At 41.4% G+C, this 26,077-nt stretch overlaps 1 protein-coding gene across 2 annotated transcripts in view; it reads left to right on the forward strand.

Annotated features, from left to right (window-relative positions):
* Positions 1-26,077, forward strand: part of LOC137616655 (PHD and RING finger domain-containing protein 1-like) — a 163,528-nt gene that overhangs the window by 17,281 nt on the left and 120,170 nt on the right. For both annotated transcript variants that reach the window (XM_068346579.1, XM_068346580.1), the window contains exons 2-7: positions 5,352-5,658; positions 6,033-6,262; positions 12,158-12,310; positions 14,054-14,215; positions 14,481-14,732; positions 15,393-15,641. In XM_068346579.1, the coding sequence (XP_068202680.1) occupies positions 5,361-5,658; positions 6,033-6,262; positions 12,158-12,310; positions 14,054-14,215; positions 14,481-14,732; positions 15,393-15,641 (1,344 nt within the window). In that variant the 5' untranslated portion in view covers positions 5,352-5,360. The remainder of the gene's footprint in view (positions 1-5,351; positions 5,659-6,032; positions 6,263-12,157; positions 12,311-14,053; positions 14,216-14,480; positions 14,733-15,392; positions 15,642-26,077) is intronic.

Consider the following 26,077-nt stretch of genomic DNA (forward strand, 5'->3'; position numbering starts at 1 on the left):
GCTTCGTCTGTTGTTCAGCCTTTGCAGTCTGAGCCTCAGGTTTTCCCTCAACAGTTACTGGAAGAGGAAACCACTGTTTTTGTTCCTAACCGTTCTGACTCTGCGGTTCAGCATTCTGGTCCGATCGCTTCGCTACCCTCTGCTGATGAGGTGTCGGATGATGAGGAGGCACACCTTGATCCCTCATCAGACGTGGACGAATCTAAGCTTTCTCCACTGTCGATTGATTTTCGTAAGGTCTTGGCTCTACTCAGGGAGATTTACCCAGACCACTTCGTCTCTGCTATTCCCCGCTCTCCACCATCTGAGTTTTCGCTGGGCGTACAACAAGCTAAGTCCAACTATACTAAGCTTGTCCTAGCTAGATCCTCCAAGAGGGCTTTAAGGATCTTAGGGGAGTGGCTGCAGTCTAAACAACACCTTGGCAAGACTTCCTTCATGTTCCCTCCAACGAAGCTTGCTTCGAAAGGTAGCGTTTGGTATGCCACAGGGGAAGCACCAGGCTTAGGAGTACCTGCCTCTGCCCAGGCTGACTTCTCAAGTCTGGTGGACTCGCCTCGGAGAACTGCTATGAGACGCTCGAAGGTTTGTTGGACCTTCTCAGACCTGGATCATTTACTGAAAGGGTTGTTCAGAGCATTTGAAATGTTCAACTTTCTCGACTGGTGCCTGGGGGCCCTCAGCAAGAAAACCTCTCCTGCGGACAAAGATTCTGCCATGCTATTAATGTCCTGCATGGATAAGGCCATCAGAGATGGATCGGGTGAGCTAGCGTCGTTATTTGTATCAGGGGTGTTGAAGAAAAGGGAACAACTGTGTACCTTCCTTTCCGCCAGCATTACACCTTGCCAACGGTCACAACTCCTTTTTGCTCCTCTCTCAAAGTTCCTCTTTCCCGAGGAGCTAGTTAAGGACTTGTCTGCTGCCCTGATACAAAAGGACACGCACGATCTTGTAGCCTCATCGGCTCGTAAGTCTAAGGTTGCCACCTCAGTCCCCAAGACTTATCGCTCCCCAGTGGCTGATACCCCGGCTACGAGGTTCATACCGCCCTTTCGTGGTAGAGCCCCCAGCCGAGGAAGCTCCCGCCCAGACTCTCACAGGAGCAAGTCTAGGAAAGGATCCAGGACATCTAAGGGAAAGAACTGACTCTCAGTTTCTCCAGACAACAGTAGGAGCCAGACTCAAGATCTTCTGGCGAGCCTGGGAGAAGAGAGGTGCAGACGCACAGTCTGTCAGTTGGCTGAGGTACGGTTACAGGATTCCATTCTGCCTCAAACCACCTCTGACCACATCGCCCATCAACCTCTCTCCCAACTACAAAGAAGAGGACAAGAGGCTAGCATTGCAACAGGAGGTGTCGCTACTTGTGCAGAAGAAGGCAGTGGTTATAGTCCGGGACCATCAATCCCCGGGCTTCTACAACCGTCTCTTTCTTGTGGCCAAGAAGACAGGAGGTTGGAGACCGGTGCTGGACGTCAGCTCTCTCAACGAGTATGTCACCAAGCAGACGTTCACGATGGAGACGACCAAGTCGGTCTTAGCAGCGGTCAGACAGGAGGACTGGATGGTCTCGTTGGACTTGAAAGATGCATACTTTCACGTTCCCATTCATCCAGACTCCCAACCTTTCCTGAGATTCGTTTTCGGAAAGGTTGTCTATCAGTTCCAAGCCCTGTGTTTTGGCCTAAGCACAGCTCCTATGGTCTTTACTCTTCTGATGAGGAATGTAGCGAAATTCCTACACTTATCGAACATCAGAGCCTCCCTCTACCTAGACGACTGGCTGTTGAGAGCCTCCACGAGTCGTCGTTGTCTGGAGAACCTCAATTGGACTTTAGACTTAATCAGAGACCTAGGTCTATTAGTCAATATAGAGAAATCTCAACTCATTCCCTCCCAATCCATTGTGTACCTGGGAATGGAGATTCAGAGTCAGGATTTTCGGGCTTTTCCATCGGCCCCCAGGATAAACCAAGCCCTAGAGTGCATCATGAGCATGCTGAAGAGGAGCAATTGCTCAGTGAGACAGTGGATGAGTCTCACAGGGACCCTCTCATCACTGGCCCTGTTTGTCGAGCTAGGAAGACTCCACCTCCGCCCTCTTCAATTCCATCTTGCTGCTCATTGGGACAAGGGCTCGACTCTAGAAGCAGTCTCTATCCCTATCAACCAAGAGATGAAGACCACTCTCCTGTGGTGGAAGCACAATCTCCTTCTCAAGGAGGGTCTATCATTGGCCATCCAGACCCCCAATCTTCATCTCTTCTCAGATGCATCGGACTCGGGCTGGGGTGCGACCTTGGACGGACGGGAATGCTCAGGAGTATGGAACAAGGAACAAGGATTACTCCACATCAACTGCAAGGAACTGTTAGCAGTTCATTTAGCCCTGTTGAACTTCAAGTCCCTCCTGCTAGGCAAAGTGGTGGAGGTGAATTCAGACAACACCACAGCCTTGGCTTACATCTCCAAGCAAGGAGGGACCCATTCGAGGAGCCTTTACGAGATCGCAAGGGACCTCCTCATTTGGTCAAGAGGTCTAAACCTCACTCTGGTCACGAGGTTCATCCAGGGCGATATGAATGTTTCAGCGGATCGCCTCAGCAGAAGGAATCAGGTCATTCCCACGGAATGGACCCTCCACAAGAGTGTGTGCAACAGACTTTGGACCTTGTGGGGTCAACCTACCATAGATCTGTTTGCCACCTCCATAACCAAGAGACTTCCGCTTTATTGTTCCCCTGTTCCAGACCCTGCAGCGGTTCATGTGGATGCTTTTCTTCTGAACTGGTCCCATCTCGACCTGTACGCATTCCCTCCGTTCAAGATAATAAACAAAGTTCTGCAGAAATTTGTCTCGCACGAAGGGACACGGCTGACGCTGGTTGCTCCCCTTTGGCCTGCAAGAGAATGGTACACAGAGGTACTGCAATGGCTAGTCGACTTCCCCAGGACTCTACCTCTAAGAGTGGACCTTCTACGTCAACCACACGTAGACAGGTTGCACCCAAACCTCCACGCTCTTCGGCTGACTGCCTTCAGACTGTCGAAAGATTCGCTAGAGCTAGAGGCTTTTCGAAGGAGGCAGCCAGTGCGATTGCCAGAGCTAGAAGAGTTTCCACTCGTAGAGTCTACCAGTCTAAATGGGAGGTCTTCCGAAGCTGGTGTAGAGCCAATTCAATATCCTCTACCAATACCTCTGTGATCCAAATAGCTGACTTCCTTCTACATCTTAGGAATGAGAGATCCCTTTCTACACCTACGATTAAAGGATATAGGAGCATGTTGGCCTCAGTTCTCCGTCACAGAGGTTTGGACCTGTCTTCCAACAAGGACCTTCAAGACATTCTCAAGTCTTTTGAGACGTCTAAAGAACGTCGTCTTTCCACTCCAGGCTGGAATCTAGACGTAGTCTTAAGGTTCCTTATGACATCTAGGTTCGAACCTCTCCAGTCAGCTTCCTTCAAGGATCTTACCCTCAAGACTGCTTTTCTCGTTTGCCTTGCAACAGCTAAGAGAGTCAGTGAGGTTCATGCCTTCAGCAAGAACATTGGTTTTACAACCGAATCTGCAACATGTTCTTTTCAGCTTGGATTCCTAGCAAAGAACGAACTTCCTTCACGTCCTTGGCCTAGATCGTTCGAAATACCTAGCCTCTCCAACATGGTAGGTAACGAACTAGAGAGAGTTCTTTGCCCTGTCAGAGCTCTCAAATATTATCTGAAGAGGTCTAAACCTATTCGAGGACAGTCAGAAGCTTTATGGTGTGCCATCAAGAAACCCTCGAGACCCATGTCCAAGAATGGGCTTTCGTACTATATAAGGCTTCTGATCAGAGAAGCACATTCTCACCTAAAGGAGGAAGACCTTGCATTGCTGAAGGTAAGGACCCACGAAGTAAGAGCTGTAGCTACTTCGTTGGCCTTCAATAAAAACCGTTCTCTGCAGAGCATAATGGATGCAACCTATTGGAGGAGCAAGTCAGTGTTTGCATCATTTTATCTGAAAGATGTCCAGTCTCTTTACGAGAACTGCTACACCCTGGGACCATTCGTAGCAGCGAGTGCAGTAGTAGGTGAGGGCTCAGCCACTACATTCCCTTAATCCCATAACCTTTTTTTTAACCTTTCTCTTGAATACTTTTATTGTTGTTTTTTATGGTTGTTACGGTAGGCTAAGAAGCCTTCCGCATCCTTGGATTTGGCGGGTGGTCTATTCATTCTTGAGAAGCGCCTGGGTTAAATGTTTGGTAGAGGTCCTTTAGTAGGGGTTGCAACCCCGTGTACTTTGGCACCTTTGGGTTGATTCAGCCTCCAAGAGGAACGCTGCGCTCAGTAAGGAAGACGAACTTTAAATAAAGAGGCAGAGTAACGGTTCTATTCGACTTCCTTACCAGGTACTTATTATTTCATTGTTATTTGAGATAACTGTTATATGAAATATGGGATACTTAGCTATCCTTTAATCTTGTACACTGGTTTTCACCCACCTCCCTGGGTGTGAATCAGCTACATGATTATCGGGTAAGTTTAATATTGAAAAATGTTATTTTTATTAATAAAATAAATTTTTGAATATACTTACCCGATAATCATGATTTAATCGACCCTCCCTTTCCTCCCCAGAGAGAACCAGTGGACCGAGGAATAATTGAGGAGGTGTCAACAACAAATGATTGAGTACCTGGCCACAGGTGGCGCTGGTAAGTACACCCCCTTCTAGTATTGTGATAGCTGGCGTATCCCTCCATAGAATTCTGTCGGGCAACGGAGTTGACAGCTACATGATTATCGGGTAAGTATATTCAAAAATTTATTTTATTAATAAAAATAACATTTTAACATTTCTTTACCTTTATTCCTTTGGTTGGCCTCCCCGCTGCCATCAGAAGTTCCCTTACGCTTCCAGACATAATGTAAAGAAATAAGTACGAAAAGGTCCAAAAAAAAAAAGCGCAGCACCAAAATCCCAAATGCTTATCAGGAACAGAGATAGTGAATTAATGTTAAAGTGACACATAATGCATAAATCCGCGTTGGCAAGTGGTTCGTCGTATCATCGAACCAAACGTAATTTGAAATTGAGTTACGGGTATTTTTTTTTTTTAAGTACCTTGGGGGGGCCCGCTCGTAACGACAATTTGTCATTACTTTAGACCGTTGTAATCCGAGGACCTGTTTATGACTATTAGCTGGGGTGAGATCAAGGTGGGATAAGTCTTGTTGTCAGTGATTTAGTCTTGCTCCAGTAATTTTAATCAGAATAGCTCTCGAGTATCTTTAAGGTTCTGAGAACTTGTATATTTCAAGGTTTTGAATTACTGTATACAGTATTGTTTCTTATTTCAGGATTTTGAAATGTTGAGGGAAGAGAGTAGAAGAGATGGCCGTGACGAGGACTCGGATGATGAAGATGTTGGTACCTCAAAGTCGTCGACCAAACGCAAGCGTTCTATAGATTCTGATTCAGAGGAAGAGTCTGACACTGATGCAGAGTCTGATGGAAGTTATGAAACTGATGAGAGTGATGAGGAGGGGGAGGAGGAGGAGGATGGTGATGAAGCAGTAAATGATGGAGAAGAAAAGGAAGGCAACAATAGTGAAGATGAGGAAAGTGGTGACAGTGACGACGGGGAGGAAGATGAGGAGAGTGAAGGTAAGATCGTTGAACTATGTGGCGCTTTTTTTGTGTGATTGTCCCTAACAGGTTATGGAAATAACCTAAAGAAGCCTTGCCAGTCTTTAGTTGTATTCATATTATAAAATATGGAAAATTTTATATCTTGAACAAATTTTCTCTTTACAGTATTTAGATATGTTTGTATATGTATATGCTTGAATATATAAAACCAAGTTAGTTTCTGGAGTCTGTAACCTTGTTGAAATGTTAAGTGAAGTATTATTTTTAAACTACAGATGGAACTGTTGGCAAAGAGGATTAGGTTATAATTGCTAAATGAGAACTTGAACTCATTTGTCACTAATATTTATTAATGTCTTTGATTTTAATTTACTATTTGATGTTTACAGTGACAGACTCTGAGGAGGAGGACACAGAGGACGAGATGCAACCGACAAGTACTCGAAGCTCCCGCCGGGTGGCCAGGATAGAAAGTGGTTCCGAGTCTGACGACAGTACTGTTGTGGAAAGTACCGGAGACCCTTGTCCTATATGTTTAGGTCGAATGAAGGGCGACATTGGATCACCCGAGACTTGTGATCACTCGTTTTGTCTGGAATGTATTCTGGAATGGTCTAAGGTAAGGTCTCTTATTTATTTGGTAAATCTAGCTTTACCGAAGGTCCTCAACTTACAAACCTATAGGATTCCAAGAGACTGTAAGTCGAATTTTGTTAATTTTTGGTGTATGGTAGTCCTAACCTGGCTCCCATGCCTACACTTTCCAGCTACAAACGTCAACAAATAGTCTCGTTTCATATAAAATAAATATCAGGTTATTACAAATGTCGTTTTGCTGACTGTATTGAATATATTATTTTACTACAGTAATTGTCATATTACAGTATACAAACTTTTGATACAATATCTGAGATTTATTTCAGTTGGATTTGTGTTTGTAAGTTAAGGACTTTCTGAGTATATGCAAAGATGTTGATGGATGTTCATATTCATGCTTTTTCCTGATAATAATTTCAACGTAAAATAAAATGTTTATATGGTAATCAGTATGGCAAGTCTTGATTTTTTTAAAAATGTAGATTCATTCTGGTGTAGAATGTTCAACTTTTTTTCCATATCTTGACTGGGCCTTATTTGATAAAAGGAAAAGAATGGGGAAAGAAAAAGTGAGACTCAACTTTGAAGGTAGTAGTAAACCCACGTCTTGAAAGTTAATTTCATTTGGAGAAAATGGAAATCCTGATATTGAAAAGTTTTGCTTAAAGGGAAAGTTCAAGATTTGCCTATACTGTATTGTAGCATAAAATAAGCTTGGGAGTAGTGTCCACCTTTTGTACCGTATGTGTTGAAGTTAAAGTAAAATGCTAAATCAGTAATACCTTATGATACAAAAGTGTCTGTATAAGAAAAGACAAAGATTTTTTTTTGGCTCATATTACGAAAAAAATATAAGGATATGAAACAAAATTTGCCCAGCCGTCGAAAAATAATTAAAAAATTCGTGCACCGCACAACTTTAAACTCGCCGCCATTGTCCTGCCCTCCCATTGGTCATCTCCATACTAAATCCTGCTCTTCTATTGGTCAGCATCTTTCCCATCATACATCGACGTATCGGCATCCATCGATCATTTCGTTTCGGCAATGCTATCATTCAGATTGACTTTGTGTTGCTGATTCCGATTTCGTACTTATAGTTTTCTTATAGTTTTATTCAACCCGTAATTCTATAGCCATGGGTCCAAAGAATGTTGCTGATGTTCAAGGAAAGAAGAATAAGATGCTTTTTATGGGGATGAAGCTGGAGATAATCAAGAAGTGAATGAGGGTGGCATGCAGCTAAGTGTGATTTTTAAGGAGTGTAGCTAAAATCCGTCGACGATAGGCACCTTAATCAAGCAAAAGGAAGCCATCAAATAGCAACACCTTCTAAGGGCGAGAACTGTCCTTTCAAGTAAGAGGAGCCACATCCATGATGAAATGGAGACTTCCCCTCCTCTGGATTAAGGACAAGGCAATTGTTGGAGAGACAATCACCGAGACTATAATCTGCCACAAGGCTAGCACCATTTTCTCAGTAATCTTGTGCATGCTCAGGCCGAAGACAATGCAGGAAAAGGGACATTGCAACAGGCACCCCCAGAGTTCAAGACTTCAAGTGGATGCTTTGAGAGATTCAAGAGATGGATGCGTTCATTCTGTGATGTGGCATGGGGAGGCCGCCAGCTCAGACACGAAAGCGGCTGAAGACCTCAAGAAATGGAGGAGCTAACTCTCCAGGAAAGGTACATTCCCCAGCAAGTCTTTAACTGTGGCAAAACTTGGCTCTTCTGAAAAAAAATGCCTCGTCTGACCTATATCAGGGCGGAAGAGAAGCTGCCCGGGCATAAGCCTATGAAGGATAGGCTTACCCTTGCACTCTGTGCCAGTGCCAGTGGGGATTGTAAAGTCAAGCCCCTATTGGTATACCATTCGGAGAGTCCTCTAGCCTTCAAAGCCCACAAGACGCTTCTGGTGATGTGGAGGGCTAATGTGAAAGCCTGGGCAACGAGACAATGTTTCCTGAGTGGATAAAGCTGTTTCTGTCAGACTGTTAAAAAGTTATCTAGAAGAGAACCACCACCCTCTGAAATGATGTCTGCTGGTGCTTACCCTCCTGGCCTCAAGGATGATATCCTCCTTGAATGTTCTTTTATCAAGGTTTTTTCTATCCACTTAACCCCACCCCTCTCCTCCAGCCCAAGGAACAGCACGTGATTTCTAATTTCAAGAAGCCCCATACAAAACATCTCTTCAAGAGATTTTTCCAAATTACTGACAGCACAAACCTTACCCTTCGTGAATTTTGGAAGGAGCATTTCGATATTGTGATATGCCTCGGACACGTCGATCAAGGTTGGCAGGTGGTTTCGAGGCTTTCCTTGAACTCTTCGTGGAAGGAGCTGTAGCTTGGTGCCGTCTCCGCATGAAACTTTGAAGTATTCGTCGTAGGCCTAGCTGAAGGCAAAGCCAAAACCCTTGATGATCCCGAACTTGTTCTGCAACCTGAGGTTGAGGAAATCGTTTCACGTAGGAGGTCCGTGGGATTGGTCGTCGATGATGACTACATTAATGAACTTCTCTAGGAGTACCACGAGGATGTTACGACCTAAAGAAGTTGGAGGGCATGCGACTAGACATCGTTCGGGAACAGTTATCTAGCGGCGAGGACGACATAGATACGACAACGGCAGAAATGAAGGAGATGCTATCTTATCATAAACTAGTAGATTTCATAGAAACACCCTGAAAAAGTTCACACCGGTTGTGCTCTTGCGCCGTGTTATGACATTTTCCTGAGTCATTTCAAGACCATTGTCCCAAGAGACCAGACTCTGGATTTTTTGACGTTCATTGGATTTAATCCCTACAAAGTTATTTATACATGCCCTACATGTAATAAACTTAGAGAGGAAATCTCTCTCTCTCTCTCTCTCTCTCTCTCTCTCTCTCTCTCTCTCTCTCTCTCTCTGATGTTCCTTTGTTTATTGTCATAAATTGTCCTAGTAGGCAGGAATAAATCTTTAACATCAGTAGTAAGTTTTGAAGAATATTCAGCTGGAGGAAAGTGGGGCTTGAAGATTGACAAAAACTTTGGTAAATTAAAAAATACTCATTGAAATGTTTTGAGCAATGGAATTTCTTGGTTCTGGACTTGAAAACTCTCTTCAGTTTTCTGTTGTTCTCCTCTCACTCCAACAATTCTTCATTTGACGTTGTTTGCCTGTGATCCTTGATCAAATATTCAAATTCTTCTTCTTCCAACTACGTCTCGAGCTCGTTAGCAAGTCGAATTGTCCATAACTGGCTCTTAAAGTCACGCACGAATTTAGGGGAAAGTTTTTTTCCGCACACTGTTCTTTGCAAATTTAGTCACTTCAGCCCTATAAATATTGTATCCCTCCCAAAACCCAGAATATTTATCCCCTTTTCTGTTTTAAGTAGCATCAGCTGTCTTGTGTAAGGTACACCATAAATAGTACCGCTTTAAGATCACCATGGGTTGTATAAGAGAGGTGGTATTGGGTGGCAAGAAAACTACTTCCAAATATGTGCCTCTTGTTCAGATGTGTGGGATGTCTGAGGCTCTTGTCAAGGATCAACATAACATTGAAAGGAAGTTTCTTTACCTTGCAATACTCCTTACTGGTTACTCGTGCCTTCGGATTAGCCATCCACATCACGAGAAGAGTGGACTTCAAGATGTTTTTGAGGTCCCAGTTAGTAAGGGCTTGGTGCAATAACAGGAGCTTTAGCTTGGAATTACCAGTATCATTACCCCATAACATTAATGTCAATATGTCTTTGACTTTCTGTTCCCCTGCCATAGTTTTCTCTTCCTTGCAAATGAATGAATGATCGGACATTTTCTTCCCAAACAATTCTATCTCGTCAACATTGAAGATGAGTTTTAGGAAAATTTGATGCTCATCAATATTTCTTTGAAAGATTTAAAGGTTACTCATGAATGGCATTGGCAAGGGACAGTTACCATTTACCTAGCAGGACACAGTGTCATAGGAACTGACTTTATATATACATATGATCAGCACCCAAGCCCCTCTTAATCAAGCTAGGACCTGGGAAGGCAATGGCTACTGATGACTCAGCAGGTAGATCTATAAGGCTCCCCCAAACCCCCCATCCCTAACTTTACAAGGATGGTGAGGGTGCAGACGTTACAAGAAACTATCAAGCTTGAGTAAGTCTTGAACCCCGTTCAACAGGGTTGTGGTGGCAGATATGGTAACGTCCCTGACTGATGATCATCAGACTGGGGTTTGAGGCCCGCTTAAACTCGTTAGCTCCTTTAGTCGCTGCAACCTCACCATCTTTGTGAGCTAAGGAGGTGGGGTTTGGGAGAGCCTATAGGTCTATCTGCTGAGTCATTAGCAGCCATTGCATGGCCCTCCTTGGTCCTAGCTTGGGTGGAGAGGGGTCTTGGGCACTGACCACATGTATATATGGTCAGTCTCTAGGGCATTGTCCTGCTTGATGGGACAATGTCTCTGTCCCTTGCCTCTGCCATTAATGAGTGGCCTTTAAAACCTTTAAATGGTATGAGCAGCAGCTTCTCTTTGATTTTTAATATTGCACAAAATAGGGCTTTTGAAATTATTAAACCATCCGTAACCCACGAAAGATTAAAGGTTCTTTTTACTTGAATGTTTCTTTTTACACAAGTCTTCAAACAAAGACTTGACTCTCTTGAATATGTATTTGCTTGTAGGAATTTGTACTGTACTTGTGTCTGTCGTTCTCTCCAAAGGGCTAAGAAGCATTCCATTTCATCGTAGATTATACGTCTTCACATTAGTAGTAGAGGTTTTTGATTACTGTACCATTGTTTGAGCCAAGCCTATAGCATGCGCAGTGTTTATCCCTTTCACCCTTTTCAAATCTTTCTATGACCAATTTGTCTTGCATTATAATGCCATGCCTCCCAGAAGTACTAACTTTAAATTTCTTTGGTGACATCGCTAAAATAAGCATATAGCCTACTGTACTATATTGCCAAGATACAAACGGATAAACTCAATTCTTACATACGAATACCACAAAAAAAGAAAAAAATTAAACAGCTGATGTGGTTAAGTAGTGGTAGGCCTTCTTCCAACTGAAACAACCGAAAACTTGTTTGCAACTCAGTGCTGTGCATTTTTTTTTTTCTTTTAATACTGTATTGTAATTCATGTATTAATTTTAAATATTTTAGTTTACCCTTTTATTATTTCTTTAACAGTCATAAAATAAGCATTAAGCACACCTTATTAACAAACATTAACGAAACAATTGTTTGATTTTACAAGTGAATTTACACGCTAGAACCTGGAATGTACTGTATGTCTGAGAGAATCAAAACAAAGTACAGTAGTATTTTCTGTTCATGTTAAATGTATAGCACTAATGATTTCATAATGAATGTATACTTATATACTAATTTCATAAATAGAATTAAGATCAAATTTATTTTTTCTTGCTTTTTTATCCAAATGGTTTGATGTTCAGGTCAACGTAAGGCATAAATTGGTTTAGTGCGGATTTTATTTTTTTTCATTTAATATTCAAGAATGACTGACATATATGGGAAGTGAGCTTCAGACAGTCAAACAAAAAATTATCAGTTATTGGAGACACTAACAATACAGTAATAAGGAGGAAAGTATTACTATACCTTTTTGATTGTGGAATTATTTGCCCTACCTTTTCTAGATTTTAGGCTGAGATCTTTTTGATGAGAGTACAAAGTCTTGACTATATTACTGTTAATAAGATTGAGATGCTTAAAGTATTTCTTCTAGGGCTGGTACCTTAAACAAAACTAGCCGAAGTTATTACTATATTGCATTGCATACTTGCTAGCATTCTACTGTTATGCATTAATAATAATGATGATGATGATGGGTGGTTTCTTTCAAATCCTACATAACATATTTTATGACTATTTGATGATGATATATTTGATCTTTTGCAGACAAACAACAGTTGTCCACAAGACAGAAAAACATTTTTCATGGTATTTGTACGTCGACACATTGGAGGGCCAGTTATCCGAAAAGTACCAGTGGAAGAATCCAAACCAGAAGACATTCCAGATGAAGAGGAGGAAGATCCAACATTTTGTGAGGTAAGTACTCGTCAAGTTTACTAATTAATTTTCAAGTTTAATCCCAGCAATTGAATGGTATTGCAAACTGCGTTGCCGCCTCGACCACACTCAGTGTGGGTAAATGCAGTGTTGCTGTTGAAGTCACATAGAATTTCTTCAAACGCTTCGTTATGTTTTCAAGCGACACTTATTTCCTTCAGAGTTTACTCTTAGCAGAAGGACATTCGATTTGAAATTTTTATGCATACTGTATTTATTCAAGGATTTAATAGAAAATTCCTAATTGTATTTATTTCATTTATGGTAATTTTGGTTTTATCAAAGTTTCATTACCAAACTTTTTTTTTTTTTACAAGGAAATGTAGTCGTCATCGTGACCACACATAGCTGTTAGATATCAATATTTGACCACGTTTTGAGACAAAAAGCTGTAAAATGGCATCACTAACTGCAAATCGTATAAAGCTTATTGGAAACAATCCAGTAGACAAATTTCAAACATTAAAAAATTACTGTTTTCAATGTTTATTAGCTGGCTATCCAAATATGTAGAGGTCATTTTTGATAGCTCGCGTACACAAGTGTTTCATATTAGCATACAGTACACTTCAAAAGTTTTAAAGATAAGAACCTATGCGTTCAATAAATAAAAAGAGTTGTGAATAAGTGCAAAAATGCAGATTAATAAACTACTTTTAGAAGTATTTTATTATGGCAAAATAACTGATGATTTCCTGATACATATAGGCTAGTTTATTAGTTTTTAGCAAGATCAACTGATTAAAAAGTTGCTCTGTAAGGTGGTAGTGCCATCAGGATATTTGATACACAGTACTGCAGATATTACTGACTGGTTTTTGCAGCGTTTCTTGGTCCCGCAGCTAAGCCCTTCTATGCCCTTTTACTTCGTTTCATCTTTCTTTTATTTCCACTTACCTGTCCCTTTAACTTTTACTATATAGTGTAACTGTAGGGTTTTCCCACTGTAGTACTTGGGCACTGATTGGGCTTTTAGGTAGCCTAAATTCCATACATCCAAAATATATACGGTAATCCTGTTGCTGCACCATCCTAACCCTCTTAACTACACTTCTCTCAGCTGATTCTCAATGTTAAATCATCATGAATGTCAAAAGGGAATGTAGAAATACTGCAGAGCTATTATTAAATGTTCCTAGCTAAGTATTCTTGAGTGATTTCCCCCTACAGAATGAGAGAGGTGATAGATAGGTGTTCCCTTGCAGGGTTATAAGCCTGTAACTAGAATACTAAATGGTCTTATTGGTGTGCGTGAGACATCAAGACTGCTAAACAGCTATCAACAGATGTGCTGGCATATGATAATTTTTAAGGGCAAGACCTTTGCAGTCAAGATAATATCCCTTTTACCCCCAGGCTCTTTGGAAATTTCCAACCCTTAACCCCCAAGGGGTTATTTTTTTCCCAGCACATTTTGCAGTACATTTTTTTTGAATTGCTCTAACAGCCTTAATTTTTGTCATAGAGAGGTCAGGTTGGTCTCATTCTCTTTGAAAATGCCTGAATTTTTTCAAAAAATTATAAAAAATATGAAAAAAATAATTTTTATAGCATTTTTTTGCAAGGACGTACCGGTACGTCCATGGGGGTAAAGGGATGGGTTTTGTGAAACGTACCAGTACATTCTTTTGGGGGTAAAAGGGATATTAAGAAGCATAAACATAAGTTTTCATTTTACCGTAATTATAATTTGCTCTAATTCCCTATGGTTTTGCCTAACAGGTTTGTGGCCGTTGTGATCGGGAAGATCGGCTTCTTTTGTGTGATGGTTGTGACCTTGGATACCACCTGGAGTGCCTTGACCCACCTCTTGAACAAGTGCCAATTGATGAATGGTTTTGTTCTGATTGCCAAGCTGTCAACAGCACAGCAAAATGCACTGAGGTCAGTTTGATATGTTGTTTTTTTCAAATGAACTTTCTACTACAGTATGCTTAAAGTTTGAGCTTATGTGTTCTTGAGTGTAGTGTATATTGATGGTGAATCTTTGCAATAATAATTTCTATATTAATACATTGAATTTATTGTTTATTATTTACTTTTATGATGTGTAATTTTATATAAAGGGCTTTGGTTAGGCATCCTTTTTTTCCAGCCATAGTTATAAGAGTGATGTTAACGTTAATAGTAACAATTACGCTTTCTACAGGTGGAAATTGAAGATGGAGAACTTCATGATCTTATTGATGATGGTGCTCCAAGTTCATCTCTCCCTGCTTTGCGTCCCACACGGAGTAACAGTCAGGCTGCGGAGCCGCCTCGTAGAGTTAGGCTTTTGCCCCGCACTCGGGCCTCTGAGAGAGTCCGTGCACGTATAACACGTTCTCGAAAACAGAGGGCGAGGCCAACCATCACAGAAGAACAAGAAAAAGAATATGAGGCTGTAATAGATGCTGTGGCAGTAAGTATAAAGATTTTCTCATGTAAACTACTACAACACACACACACACATTTCTGAACTCTTTCTTCCTCTCTCTCTCTCTATCCTGTAAGATTGTGAAAGTGTCTATCTTAGAAGTCATAGGATATTAGTATTCATAAGTTTGAGATTGGATGTACAGTACTGTAATTATATTCTGATAAGCCTTGCACCTTTACCCTATTAATTTTACTTGTTTCAAATACTGATATGCTATATTTTAATGCCAATGACTCTCAGTGATGTTACTAATCATTTACCTGTGCAAATGAAGATTGACTAAAGTATCATTAAGTTGTTTTATTTGATATATTGTGTTAAGATTATTATTAAGATTTTGTTTTACGAGAGTTTTTAAGGGAATCGTTAACTGTCTTAACATTAAGCGAAATTTGTTTTTTTAGAAAGTGTTTGATATTTTGTCAGGATCTGTTGATGTGAAATGCACTTAGTAAGGGTTTTGTGATGTTTTTAGTTTTGAGTGGTTAGACTATCATTAACACCTGCGATGTGGAAAGTGTGTGCTTGCGGTTAGGTATGGAACAGGACCTTCTATGCCTAAGTATTACTTCTATCTCAGTTTTCAAACTTTGTTGTAATGTATTTTCCAAATGTTAATAAACTCTGTTCTTATTTTTTCAGGCTGCCTGTGGTAGTGCCACTGTAAGTTGGCCATTGCCGTCCACAAAGAGGTCTCTTTCCAAGCCTAGACGTAGCACAAAAGCACCAAAGAGAAAGAGGAGAAAAGTCACTAGAAAAGGAAAGGCCAAGAAGAGAAAGAGCACTACCAGAAAGGGCAAGGCTGCCAAAACTAGAAAAACCAAGGGTACAAAAAAACGTAAAACAAGGAAGACTACGAAACGCAAGGGCAAAATCAAGAGAAAAAGGAAGGTACGAGATGAATTTTCGTTTGTTTTCAGTATTAACGTTTGTAATATCCCACGTGGGAATTTTTTTGCTGTGCAGATGTAGATTTTGGCAAAAAGAAAAAATTTTTCACATTGATCATTGCACGAATTTTAAGGAATGAAAAAATTCATGTTTTGTGTTAGGTATTTTTTTCATGTTTATTTAATTAAATTTAGTTTAAATATAAAGTGTAAGTCACATTTCTAGAATGTCATAGGACTGGCCAAAGGATATGATATGACCTCCCATGAAAGTTGAAAGTTTTTGAGAGATTGAGAAACCAGAGGGAAAGGTTAGAAAATATTGTAAATCGCTGCGCTAAATCTGTGCTGCAGAGAACTTTTGCTGATGCTTGAAATAGAAAATATATTATATGAAAATATCAAGGGGAAATAGAAATTTTTAATGAATGATAAAAAAACCAAATAATAGAAAATTTTAAATTTTTAAAGCGCACAAACATAATAAAGTACACTTTTTAAATTAAATATCTACTAGAGGCAAAATGTCATACTTTTTCATATATAGTGATATATGACCATTGTGGTATGCTTTGCATATTTGCTATACAGGGAGTCCTCGGGTTATGACAGTCCAGACTTACGCTGTTTTGAGGTTACGAACGCGCCCCATAAAAATTTAAAGAATAATATTAACCGTCGTTCCGTCTTACGTTGTTAGTGTCGTAAGCGACGTAAACAATTGCGAACTAGTTTCTAGCGTGCAGAAGATGAATACGCTTTGTTGTGGTTGTGGGCGAGGAAGACGACGTCAGCTTCCTCGTCCACAACCACTCTGTTTCAGTGATACGTCATTTTGGTTGTGTACGCAGGTTCTCTCTGACGTGTTTGATCGTTTTTTTTTTATAAACATAAAACTTACCCGCTGGTTATATAAGAATGGCTTTAGTCCCTAGACGCCCGGCCAAAATTCATTAACTCGTAGCAATCGCAGATATGCCAGGTGTACAATAGCGCCCTGGCGGTAGACAGGCCGAACTATTTCAACATATTCAGACCACCCCTGCCGGCTCTCGCAGGCACAAGTATTGGAATTCACTCTTTATTAACCTGGATTTTTAGCAGTATTTTGGTGATGTACTCCTATTTTTGGGGTTCTAGCATTCGCTTATTTGTTTGTTTGATCTGTGATCACGTGTTTATAATTTAAAAGGTAGAATTAGGAATTTTTTCAACCTTTTTTAAACCTAACGAAAGCTTATGGTGGTATGTAAACATCTCGCCATTGTCTATGACGTGTCAGCCATATGACGTAAGCTAAAGTCTGTTTTGCTTTTTTCAAAGAAGATAAGTGAATACTTTTTTACGGAGTATTTAGTTATAAATTAAGTTATAAATTAAAAGGATTATATTATTTTGAGAAAATTTTTGTCCTTTTAATAGGTTTTCTTTGGATAATCTCCGATCTGTTTTCAAAGAGTAACTAGCATTCAGTTTGTTTATGCTACACAGTTTTCAGTCTATCGTTACGATATAACGTTTTCTTTTTTTATCGATTTTTATGAATAGTACATTCTTTTTACAAACTCAAGTTTTTAAGTTGTACTGGACAAATGGAACATGTTATTTTACAATTTATTGCTCCTTTTAGTATTTTTCTTTATTCAAAGATTAAAGAAAGTTACGATTCAGTTATTGTTTATACGACTTAGTATTCTTGACAATGGATGTAGCTCACGATTCTGTGTATCGTTGTTTGCTTGTTGGGTTTTGGAATACTAAAAATTTGTCATATATTATTATAGATGTTCCAATTGTTACGGGTGATAATTCGCCTTTTATTGGAACCCCTTAATTTTAGGGTTACTTTATATATATATTCTTTTACTAATTCTATTCAAGTAATATATTTTATATTTTACTTTTAATATTTTGTTGCATTTATATGGGATTCAGTGTCTTTTATATTCCCATTCAAACCATTGACAAGCGTGTATACTTTGGTTTTTGAAACAATTGTGGAGATATCATTTTTACCAAAGAGTAAAATGCTAGAATTTTAGTGCTAAATTAGTGCAGTGAATTTTATTCAGTGGAGGGTGCTTCTGTTCGGACCTGTTGTTATCCTAGCCTTAGACCTCTTTCAAGCTCCCGGACCCAGGGGAGAAGTTAAGTCGTGTGGCGTAAGGAATCGAGAGGCGTAGCCTGGTGTTTACCGTCTTGTAAGTTCCGAACAGAAGTCCCCTCGAGCATTTTCTGTCGATCCTCAGAACGCTCACCCTCGGTATAGGAAAAGCGAGGTAAAAGTGTTTTCTAACATTAGGCGATGACGCGCATCAGGCGCTAAGCTGAAGACAAAATTAGAATCATTCTTCGTGTGTTACGATTCATGCAAGCGCGGAATCGACGAAGAAAGCGGATTCGTGTTTGTAAATGGTGCACGCTTGTCGACTAAGATTAATCCTAATTGGTCTTTGCTGTTAGACATGAAACGGAAAATATCTTCGTTTATGCGGTCTTATCAGCCTGCTGTTGGCATTGCGGTTGGGTGTCACGATTCCGGTTTTGACGAGGTGTCGCACAGGCGACCTGCCTATTCCGGTGATGACTCGTTGTCGCACAGGTGGCTTACCAGCCGCAATGTTCAACGGTGGAGGAACGTGGATGCATCGCTCCGAGTACCTGCTTCTCAACGTCAACCGACCGCTCATAGCGCCGAATGTCAGTCTATCCAGGCACGCCGACGATCGCCAGGCAGCATAGCATGCTACCAAGTGGCATGACATAGCGGAGCGGAGTCGCAGCGTCAGTCAGATGCGGTAGCGGGCCGGAGTGGTACCGGGCCGGAGCGGTAGCAAAGCCGCAGCATCAGCATCAGTCAGACGGTACGCTTCCCGTGACAATAGATTCTGATGTCTACATGACCATGAACGTCTAGCATTGGAACATGGTTGCGCTAGGCACTACAGTGATACCTCGGTACTCGACCATAATCCGTTCGAGATCCGTGTTCGACCTCCGATTTGTTCGAGTACCGAATTTTTTTTCCCCATAAGAAATAATGGTATATATTCTATTCCGTTCCCAAGCACTCGAACAGGCCCAAAATATTAATAAAACGTGTACCTAAACAACAATAATTATCTAAATGTGTATGAAATTGGTCAGAAAATCCTATAAAACAATTTTAAACCATTTACTGTACTAAAATAAAACAATTTTAAACCATTTTCTGTACTGTAGTGAACATACCTTTGAGCAGCGGTTCGATGGCATACAGGGATGGATGTGGAGAGGATGGAAGGGGGAGGTTACTGCTTGGAAGGAGAGTCCCCTTCCATGATGTGGCGGGGTAGTTCTCCTTCAGGAGTTGTTTCTCTCTCCAATGAAAGGGTGGGCAGATCTATTTCAGGGGTTTCTTCTCTTCTTTGTCTCTTCTTTGGAGGAGAAACAGGCTTTGATGTAGCAGCTTTCTTTTCTTTTGTGAAAAACTGGTCTATTGTTAATTGTTTCTTCCTCCTCTGCAGTATTCTTCGAAAATGATACATGACACTATCATTAAACATATGCACTGCCCGGTTTGCTACTGCAATTTCTGGGTGGTATTTTTCAGCAAAAGCCTGCACATCTGCCCACTTGGAACAAATTTCATTGATGAGAGAACTTGGAACATCCTCCCTTACCTCATCCTCTTCTGAAGATTCCTGCTCCACAATCAGATCCTGCTGCTGTTGTTGTTGCAGGTGCAACAATTCCTCCACAGTCAACTCGGTAGAATGGCTTTCTACAAGCTCATCAATATCATCCTTGTCGACCTCAAGCCCCAAACTCCTGCCCATGACAACAATTTCCTCAACGACATCAGTGTCATCAGAAATTACAGGGGTAGCAGTGCTTGGACCCGCCTCTGGTTGGAAACCTTCAAACTCCCTCTCTGTGACACATGATGGCCACAGCTTACGCCAGGCAGAGTTCAATGTCCTATAGGTCACACCTCGCCAAGCTTGGTCAATCATGTTAACAGAGTTGAGGATGCTGAAGTGTTCCTTCCAGAATTCCTTTAGGGTCAACTTCGTGTCACTGGTCACTTCAAAACACTTTCTGAAAAGGGCCTTGGTATAGAGTTTTTTGAAGTTTGAAATGACCTGTTGGTCCATGGGCTGGAGTATGGGAGTAGTATTGGGGGGCAAGAATTTGATTTTGATAAAGCTGTATTCTTCTTTCAAGTCATCCTCGAGACCTGGAGGATGTGCAGGAGCATTGTCCATAACCAGAAGACATTTCATTGGCAAGCTCTTTTCAATGAGGTAAGCCTTAACCTGGGGGGCAAACACTTCGTTTATCCACTCAGTAAAGAATTGTCTTGTGACCCAAGATTTAGTGTTCGAGCGCCACATAACTGGTAGTGCACTTTTACAAATATTATTTCGTTTGAACACCCGGGGGTTGTCCGAGTGGTACACTAACAAGGGTTTGATCTTGCAATCGCCACTTGCATTTGCACACAGCAACAATGTTAGCCTATCTTTCATTGGCTTGTGACCTGGCATCTTCGTCTCGTCCTTGGTAATGTACGTATTGGCTGGCATTTTCTTCCAAAATAACCCAGTCTCATCACAATTAAAGACTTGTTGTGCGATCAAATTTTGTTCATTTATGTACCGATCGAATTCCCCCACGTATTTATCGGCTGCAATTTGATCCGAACTAGCTGCCTCCCCATGCCTAGTAACACGATGAATACCTGTTCTATTACGAAACTTTTCAAACCAACCCCTGCTCGCTTTAAATGTAAATGAATCACTTTCACTGGTACTCGGACTTTTCTTCACTAATTCTTCATAGATATGCAACGCTTTTTCACAAATGAACGCTTCACTAACACTTTCCCCGGCCAACTGTTTTTCTTTAATAAATATTAAAAGCAACTTTTCCATCTCCTCAATCACTTGTGGCCTTTGCTTAGTTACCGCCGTAACTCCCGTTGCAACATTCGCCTTCTTAATCATTTCTTTATGCTTTAAAAACGTAGAAATGGTCGACTTCCATTCCGTATTCTACCGCTAAATCGGACACTCGTACACCATTCTCATATTTCGCTATAATTTCCTTCTTCAACTCGATCGTTGTTCGCACTGTTTTCCTCTTCTCCTTCCCCTTAACACTCATTACTTTCTTGGGACTCATTATGAAAGCTAAAAAAGCAATTAAAAGCACTGAAAATCACTAAATCACAACGAATGCTGATCGCGCGTTGTCTGAGTGACGCTCTCGAGAGAACTGATGCTTCCCGAACAAGCGAGAGTGGCCGAGATGGCGCGATCATCACAAAGCCCATGCGGTCGTCACGTGTTCGGCTGGTCGAGTACCGAATTTTTGGTCGAGCACCGCAGCAAAAATTTCTCGAAAATTTTGGTCGAACTCCGAATTGTTCGAGTATAGAGTCGTTCGACTACCGAGGTATCACTGTATATTGAGAAATAAATCTTAACTAGAAAGATATGTTCTCGGACAAAGGCCTGCGGGCTAATTCTTGGTTGGGAGAGCTAGAATTAAAAATTCTAAGCATTGAGGTCAGTATCCAGAATCTTAAGGAGTTGACTCCTAGGAATCAAGACTTCTCTTCTTAGGAAAGAGATTTGTGAGAGGAAGGGAGTGACTTTCAGAAACATGAGGGTTTTTTGAAGAGTTTCCATTTTAGTTTATACATGCTGCTCCTCGTTCCTACTTCAGAGTTTTTCAATAGGTGCGTCGAAGCTAGCCAGGCTACAAGCCTAGTTGAGAAAGCAAGATGCTTTAACCCAAACTGCTCCATTAGGGAAAGATGGCTCAGTGGGGAAATAAGAAAATGAATAAATTAACATTAAATCTTTATATGAAGAGTAACAAGTGCAGAGAGTCAGTGCTGCTAGGTCAGTGCAATAACGCGTCCTCAATGCTGCATAACGAACCTAACTGTAGAGGTTGGTGCAGCAGCGCCTGCAGCTGCAACAGTAGGAAGTGCATTAAGGCCTTTATGAGAATAGAGCGTAAAAGTATATCTCCCACAACGGGCAGATCTATCATGATTTAATGTAATATTTTTTAGAACGCAATTGCTCAGTGACTCGTAGACATAGCGCAATGCACTGGAGGATGTGTTACTTCATGTCTGTCTTACTTCTAGCCCGACACCTCTTCCTTACTTCCCAACCCCTGGGAGGAGGAATGTCATAAGGCTAAGGTATATCGCGGACCTTATGCGCTAAACGTATGTTCCACCGAGCAATCCTCTCGATGCATTCCAAGATGTTTGCTCTCTGCTTTGGAATGATTAAGTAAAGGTGTTTTCTTCGCCTTCAATTGACGAATTATGACGTCACAACCATGTGACGTATTCTCTTGAGCAGAGCAAAATTTGAATATCTTGAAGCGATCAGTTCATCATCGCTATGGCATCACGGATCTTATAAAAAAATTTCTGTGTAATAAGATGCAGTTTCCTGACGAGGATAGTGTTTTACGTTTTCCTTTTCTACTAGACTAGAAAGTGATTCGTCATGAATGCACGTGAAAAGGACTTACTTCGCAGCAGGCGTGTCGCGATGCTTAAGCTGGAAGCAATCGAGTGTGTTTTCTTCCACGAGAGAGGGAGAAGTCAGACAAGTCGCATACAAACCTAACTCTTCCTCTGGAATCTTACGCTCTTTCTGGGAAGAAAGCATTCGTCCTTGTCGAAGGACACAAAACCTAGCGTTGGTTGACACCAACCAATACGTCATGAGTTGTATGCTCCCTAACCAATCCTGCAGTAACTGATGTTTACCGAAGGTTTTCTTTTTGGAAGAGGACGACGTGTCAGCACCAAAAATCGCGTAAGACACGTAGTTCATTGGGGGATAGGGTGCTCAGTTTTCTTCTGTTCACGCTTCTTCCCCTCCCCCAGATTGTGAGAATGTCTAGTACCTTCCTTTGGGGGCCATCGACTATTGTTGACGATATCTTGCAGTATTAGGTACGTTCTGGAAATGTCATAAGGACTTTCCCAGGTTGGTCACGGGGTTACGGTTGTTGATCTCTCACAGCGATCGCTCACGTTTGAGTTAGAGCACACGGTGCCCCGCAAGTATATGTTATGTTTGAGCTAAAGAGGTCAATTTCATCACTTTTTGGCGCTTACGATTCTCGGGCAGAAGAATTTCACCTAAAAGAATCTAAGAACAGCCATAGACCAAGAATACGGTCTCCCGGTATTATCAGACAGCATAGTTCTCCGATACTCTGTAACGCATCCTCGCAGCAACCAGCTTGTGTTACGGAAAGCGCTAGGGCAGACGTATGGGGCAGTCGGGTCTCTCACTTACGGCAGACTCAGACGCCAGTCTGGTCTCTCCCTCACGCAGTCGCAGACGCAGATGCCAGTCTGGTCGTATGTTGGACAGTCAAAGTTGATCTTTTCTACAAGTTGTCTCACCTTCGTGTTCTGCGGGACACGCGACTACCGCTCATGGGGACGCATGCTACACGCGGACAGCTCTCGGCAAGCTGATCAATCTGAAATCCCACTTCAACCTAGATGCATGTGTCAGCCTGGACATATGCGGGTTAAGGTCAGTCAGGTTTTTTCCCCGCGTCATGTTAGACAAACATCTTTGCTCCTCTGACTGGACGCAATACTGTCTCCTCCTTGCGACAAGCTGTAGATTGGCAACAGGCGGGAAGCAGGCAGTGCGATGTATCCTCACGACAAGGTGAACGCATACAGCACGCTGACACCTTACGACAATGCAAACGCATGCGGCAATCTGGTCACATGCTAGACGCATACAGTTAAGTCTGTTTCTAACAGCAGTATAGGCAGATTGTTGTCTCTCCTTCGCGACTCTCTGGCCACGCAACTAACGCTCCCTTGCGTCAAGCTTTTGGCTTTAAAGTATGTTGAACCCTCGCTGGTTACAAGCAATTGGGTCTTAACCTCACAGCATAAGGTGCACGTTGTTGATGCTACTTTCAACAAGCCTAGCTTCGATATCGGTTCCTTGCGACCGATCTGAACGGGTTTCGGGAGGCGGTATAGATCTTGACTCTCCCTCACGACATATTGATCTTAGGCAGCATGCTGGAACCATACTGGACTCATGCTGGGCCCATGCTGGATGCATGCTGAACGCATGCCTTTGGGCCGTTTCCCCACGTCAGGATCGCGAACGTCTTTTTTTTAAACTATCAAGCTTTAGGTCTGGCTGCCTTCAGTATTGCAGAAAACCCGTAAGATCTAGAGGGTTGTTCGAAGGAGGCAGCTGAGGCTATCACTTGTACAAAGGACTTTTACCTCAAGGATTTGCAGCCTAAATAGGAGGTTTTAGGGATTAGTGTAGAGCTAAATCAGTCTTTTCATTTAGTAACTCTAAAATGCAAGTGGCCTATTTCTTCTTAGAACTTAGAAGAAGGCACATTTTTTCCTCCTCGACCATCAAGGGGTACAGGAGTATGCGGGCAGCTGTCTTCAGACGCAGGAAATTGGATCTATCAAATAAAGACCTAGATCTCAGATCGTTTGAGATGAATTAGAAGCGTCAGCAAGATTCGCCAGCCTGGAATTTAGAGGTTGTTTTAAAGACTGTTCTTAGTAAGTCTAGCAACAGCTGAGAGTCAGTGAAGTTCACTCTTTTAGGAAGAACATGGACTTGAGAAACGGATAAGCCATATCCTCCTTGCAACTTGATTTCTTGGTCATAAACAAACGTCCTTCTCATCCATGGCCTAAATCTTTCGAGATCACTATTCTCTCGGATATGGTTTGTGAAGAGTTGAGGAGAGTTTTTTGTCCGATTAAAACGAAGTTTTATCAAGACAGGACTAAAGGAGTTAAGAGACTATTCAGAAGCTCTTTGATGCACAGTCAAGAAACCTGCGTTACCTATGTCTAAAATGCCCTATCGTTTCTTAGACTTTAATTACAAAGGCTCACTCACTGTGGTGAGGCGGACATTAAGCTGTCGCCGTCTAAAGAGTAAAGACTCATGAAGTTAGATCTGTGGGAGCTTCTGTAACTTTTAAACATAACAGTTCTCTGCAAAGCATCATGCATACAGCCTTTTGAAGGGGTAATCCTGTATTTGCCTTGCATTACTTATACTGTATCTAGTCTCTTTGTGAGGACTGTTACATTTTGGGATCATTCGTAACAACGAGTGCAGTAGTAGGTGAAACATCCACCACTACATTTCCCTAAATTCCTAGTACCCCTGTTCTCCTCTTGGAACTTTTATACAGTATATGTTTTTATGATTGTACGTGAAGATTGGTTGGCAATCTTCCGCAATCTTTGACTTAGTCAGGTGGTCATTTTGTTCCTGGAGAACGCCCGGAACAAGGGTATTAGTTGAGGTCCTGTCATGTTATAGGTTATTGAATTGTTTGACAGCTCCTAGAGATCTTCAGCCCCCTGGGTGGACCGCTGGATCTCGTAAGGATAGCAGACAGAATGAAAGAGAACCATTGAAGTCAGCTTCCTTAGCAGGAACGAACCTCTTAAGTGGTTATGTTTGACTCTTAAGTGAATTTCCAATTATGTTGCTGTCTCTGACCCACCACCAAGGGTGTCAATCAACCATTCTTATATAACCAGCGGGTAAGTTTTATGTTTAAAAATGATATTTTCATAATAAAATCAATTTTTGAACATACGTACCCGCTGGTTATATAAGTTATAATCCCACCCCCCTCCCCTCTAGAGACCAAGGGGCACGGAAGGTCTGAATATGTTGGAATAGTTCGGCCTGTCTACCGCCAGGGCGCTAGTGTACACCTGGCATATCTGCGATTTCTACAAATTTTTGAATTTCTGCTGGGCATCTAGGGACTATAGTCATTCTTATATAACCAGCGGGTATGTTCAAAAATTTATTTCATTATGAAAATATAATTTTTTAACTTTTTGCCCTTCGTTATGACTCCAAATCGTAAGGCAGATTCTTCTGATGGTAGTGCATCAAAGAAAAGAAAGGCCATCACCATGGAAATGAAATTAGACATTATTAAGCGATCTGAGAACTTTGAAATGCCAATAAACATTGGCCTGTTGCTTGGACTTAGTCGTTCGACCGTGGCTACCATTCTTAAGGATAAAGAGCTCATCATTGAACATGTAAAAGGATCTGCTCCTATGAAAGCAACAGTGATAACCAAGCAGCGCAGTGGTTTAATTATTGAAATGGAAAGATTATTGGTGCTTTGGTTTTAAGATCAAAATCAACGGCATATTCCGGTGAACCTTATGGTGATTCAGGAGAGGGCAAAAAGATTATTTCAAGCGTTGAAAAAAGAAACGGGGGAAGAAAGTGAAATGAATTATTTACTTTAATTCATGTGGTAAGGAATTGTTATCTCTTTTTCTAATACTTTTTTCATGTAATTTTACTACATTTTATTATAGTACAATACTTTACAGTACAGTACGTATAGAGTGATTTATTT

Source organism: Palaemon carinicauda, chromosome 22 (genome assembly GCF_036898095.1).
Source record: "Palaemon carinicauda isolate YSFRI2023 chromosome 22, ASM3689809v2, whole genome shotgun sequence".
NCBI lineage: Eukaryota > Metazoa > Arthropoda > Malacostraca > Decapoda > Palaemonidae > Palaemon > Palaemon carinicauda.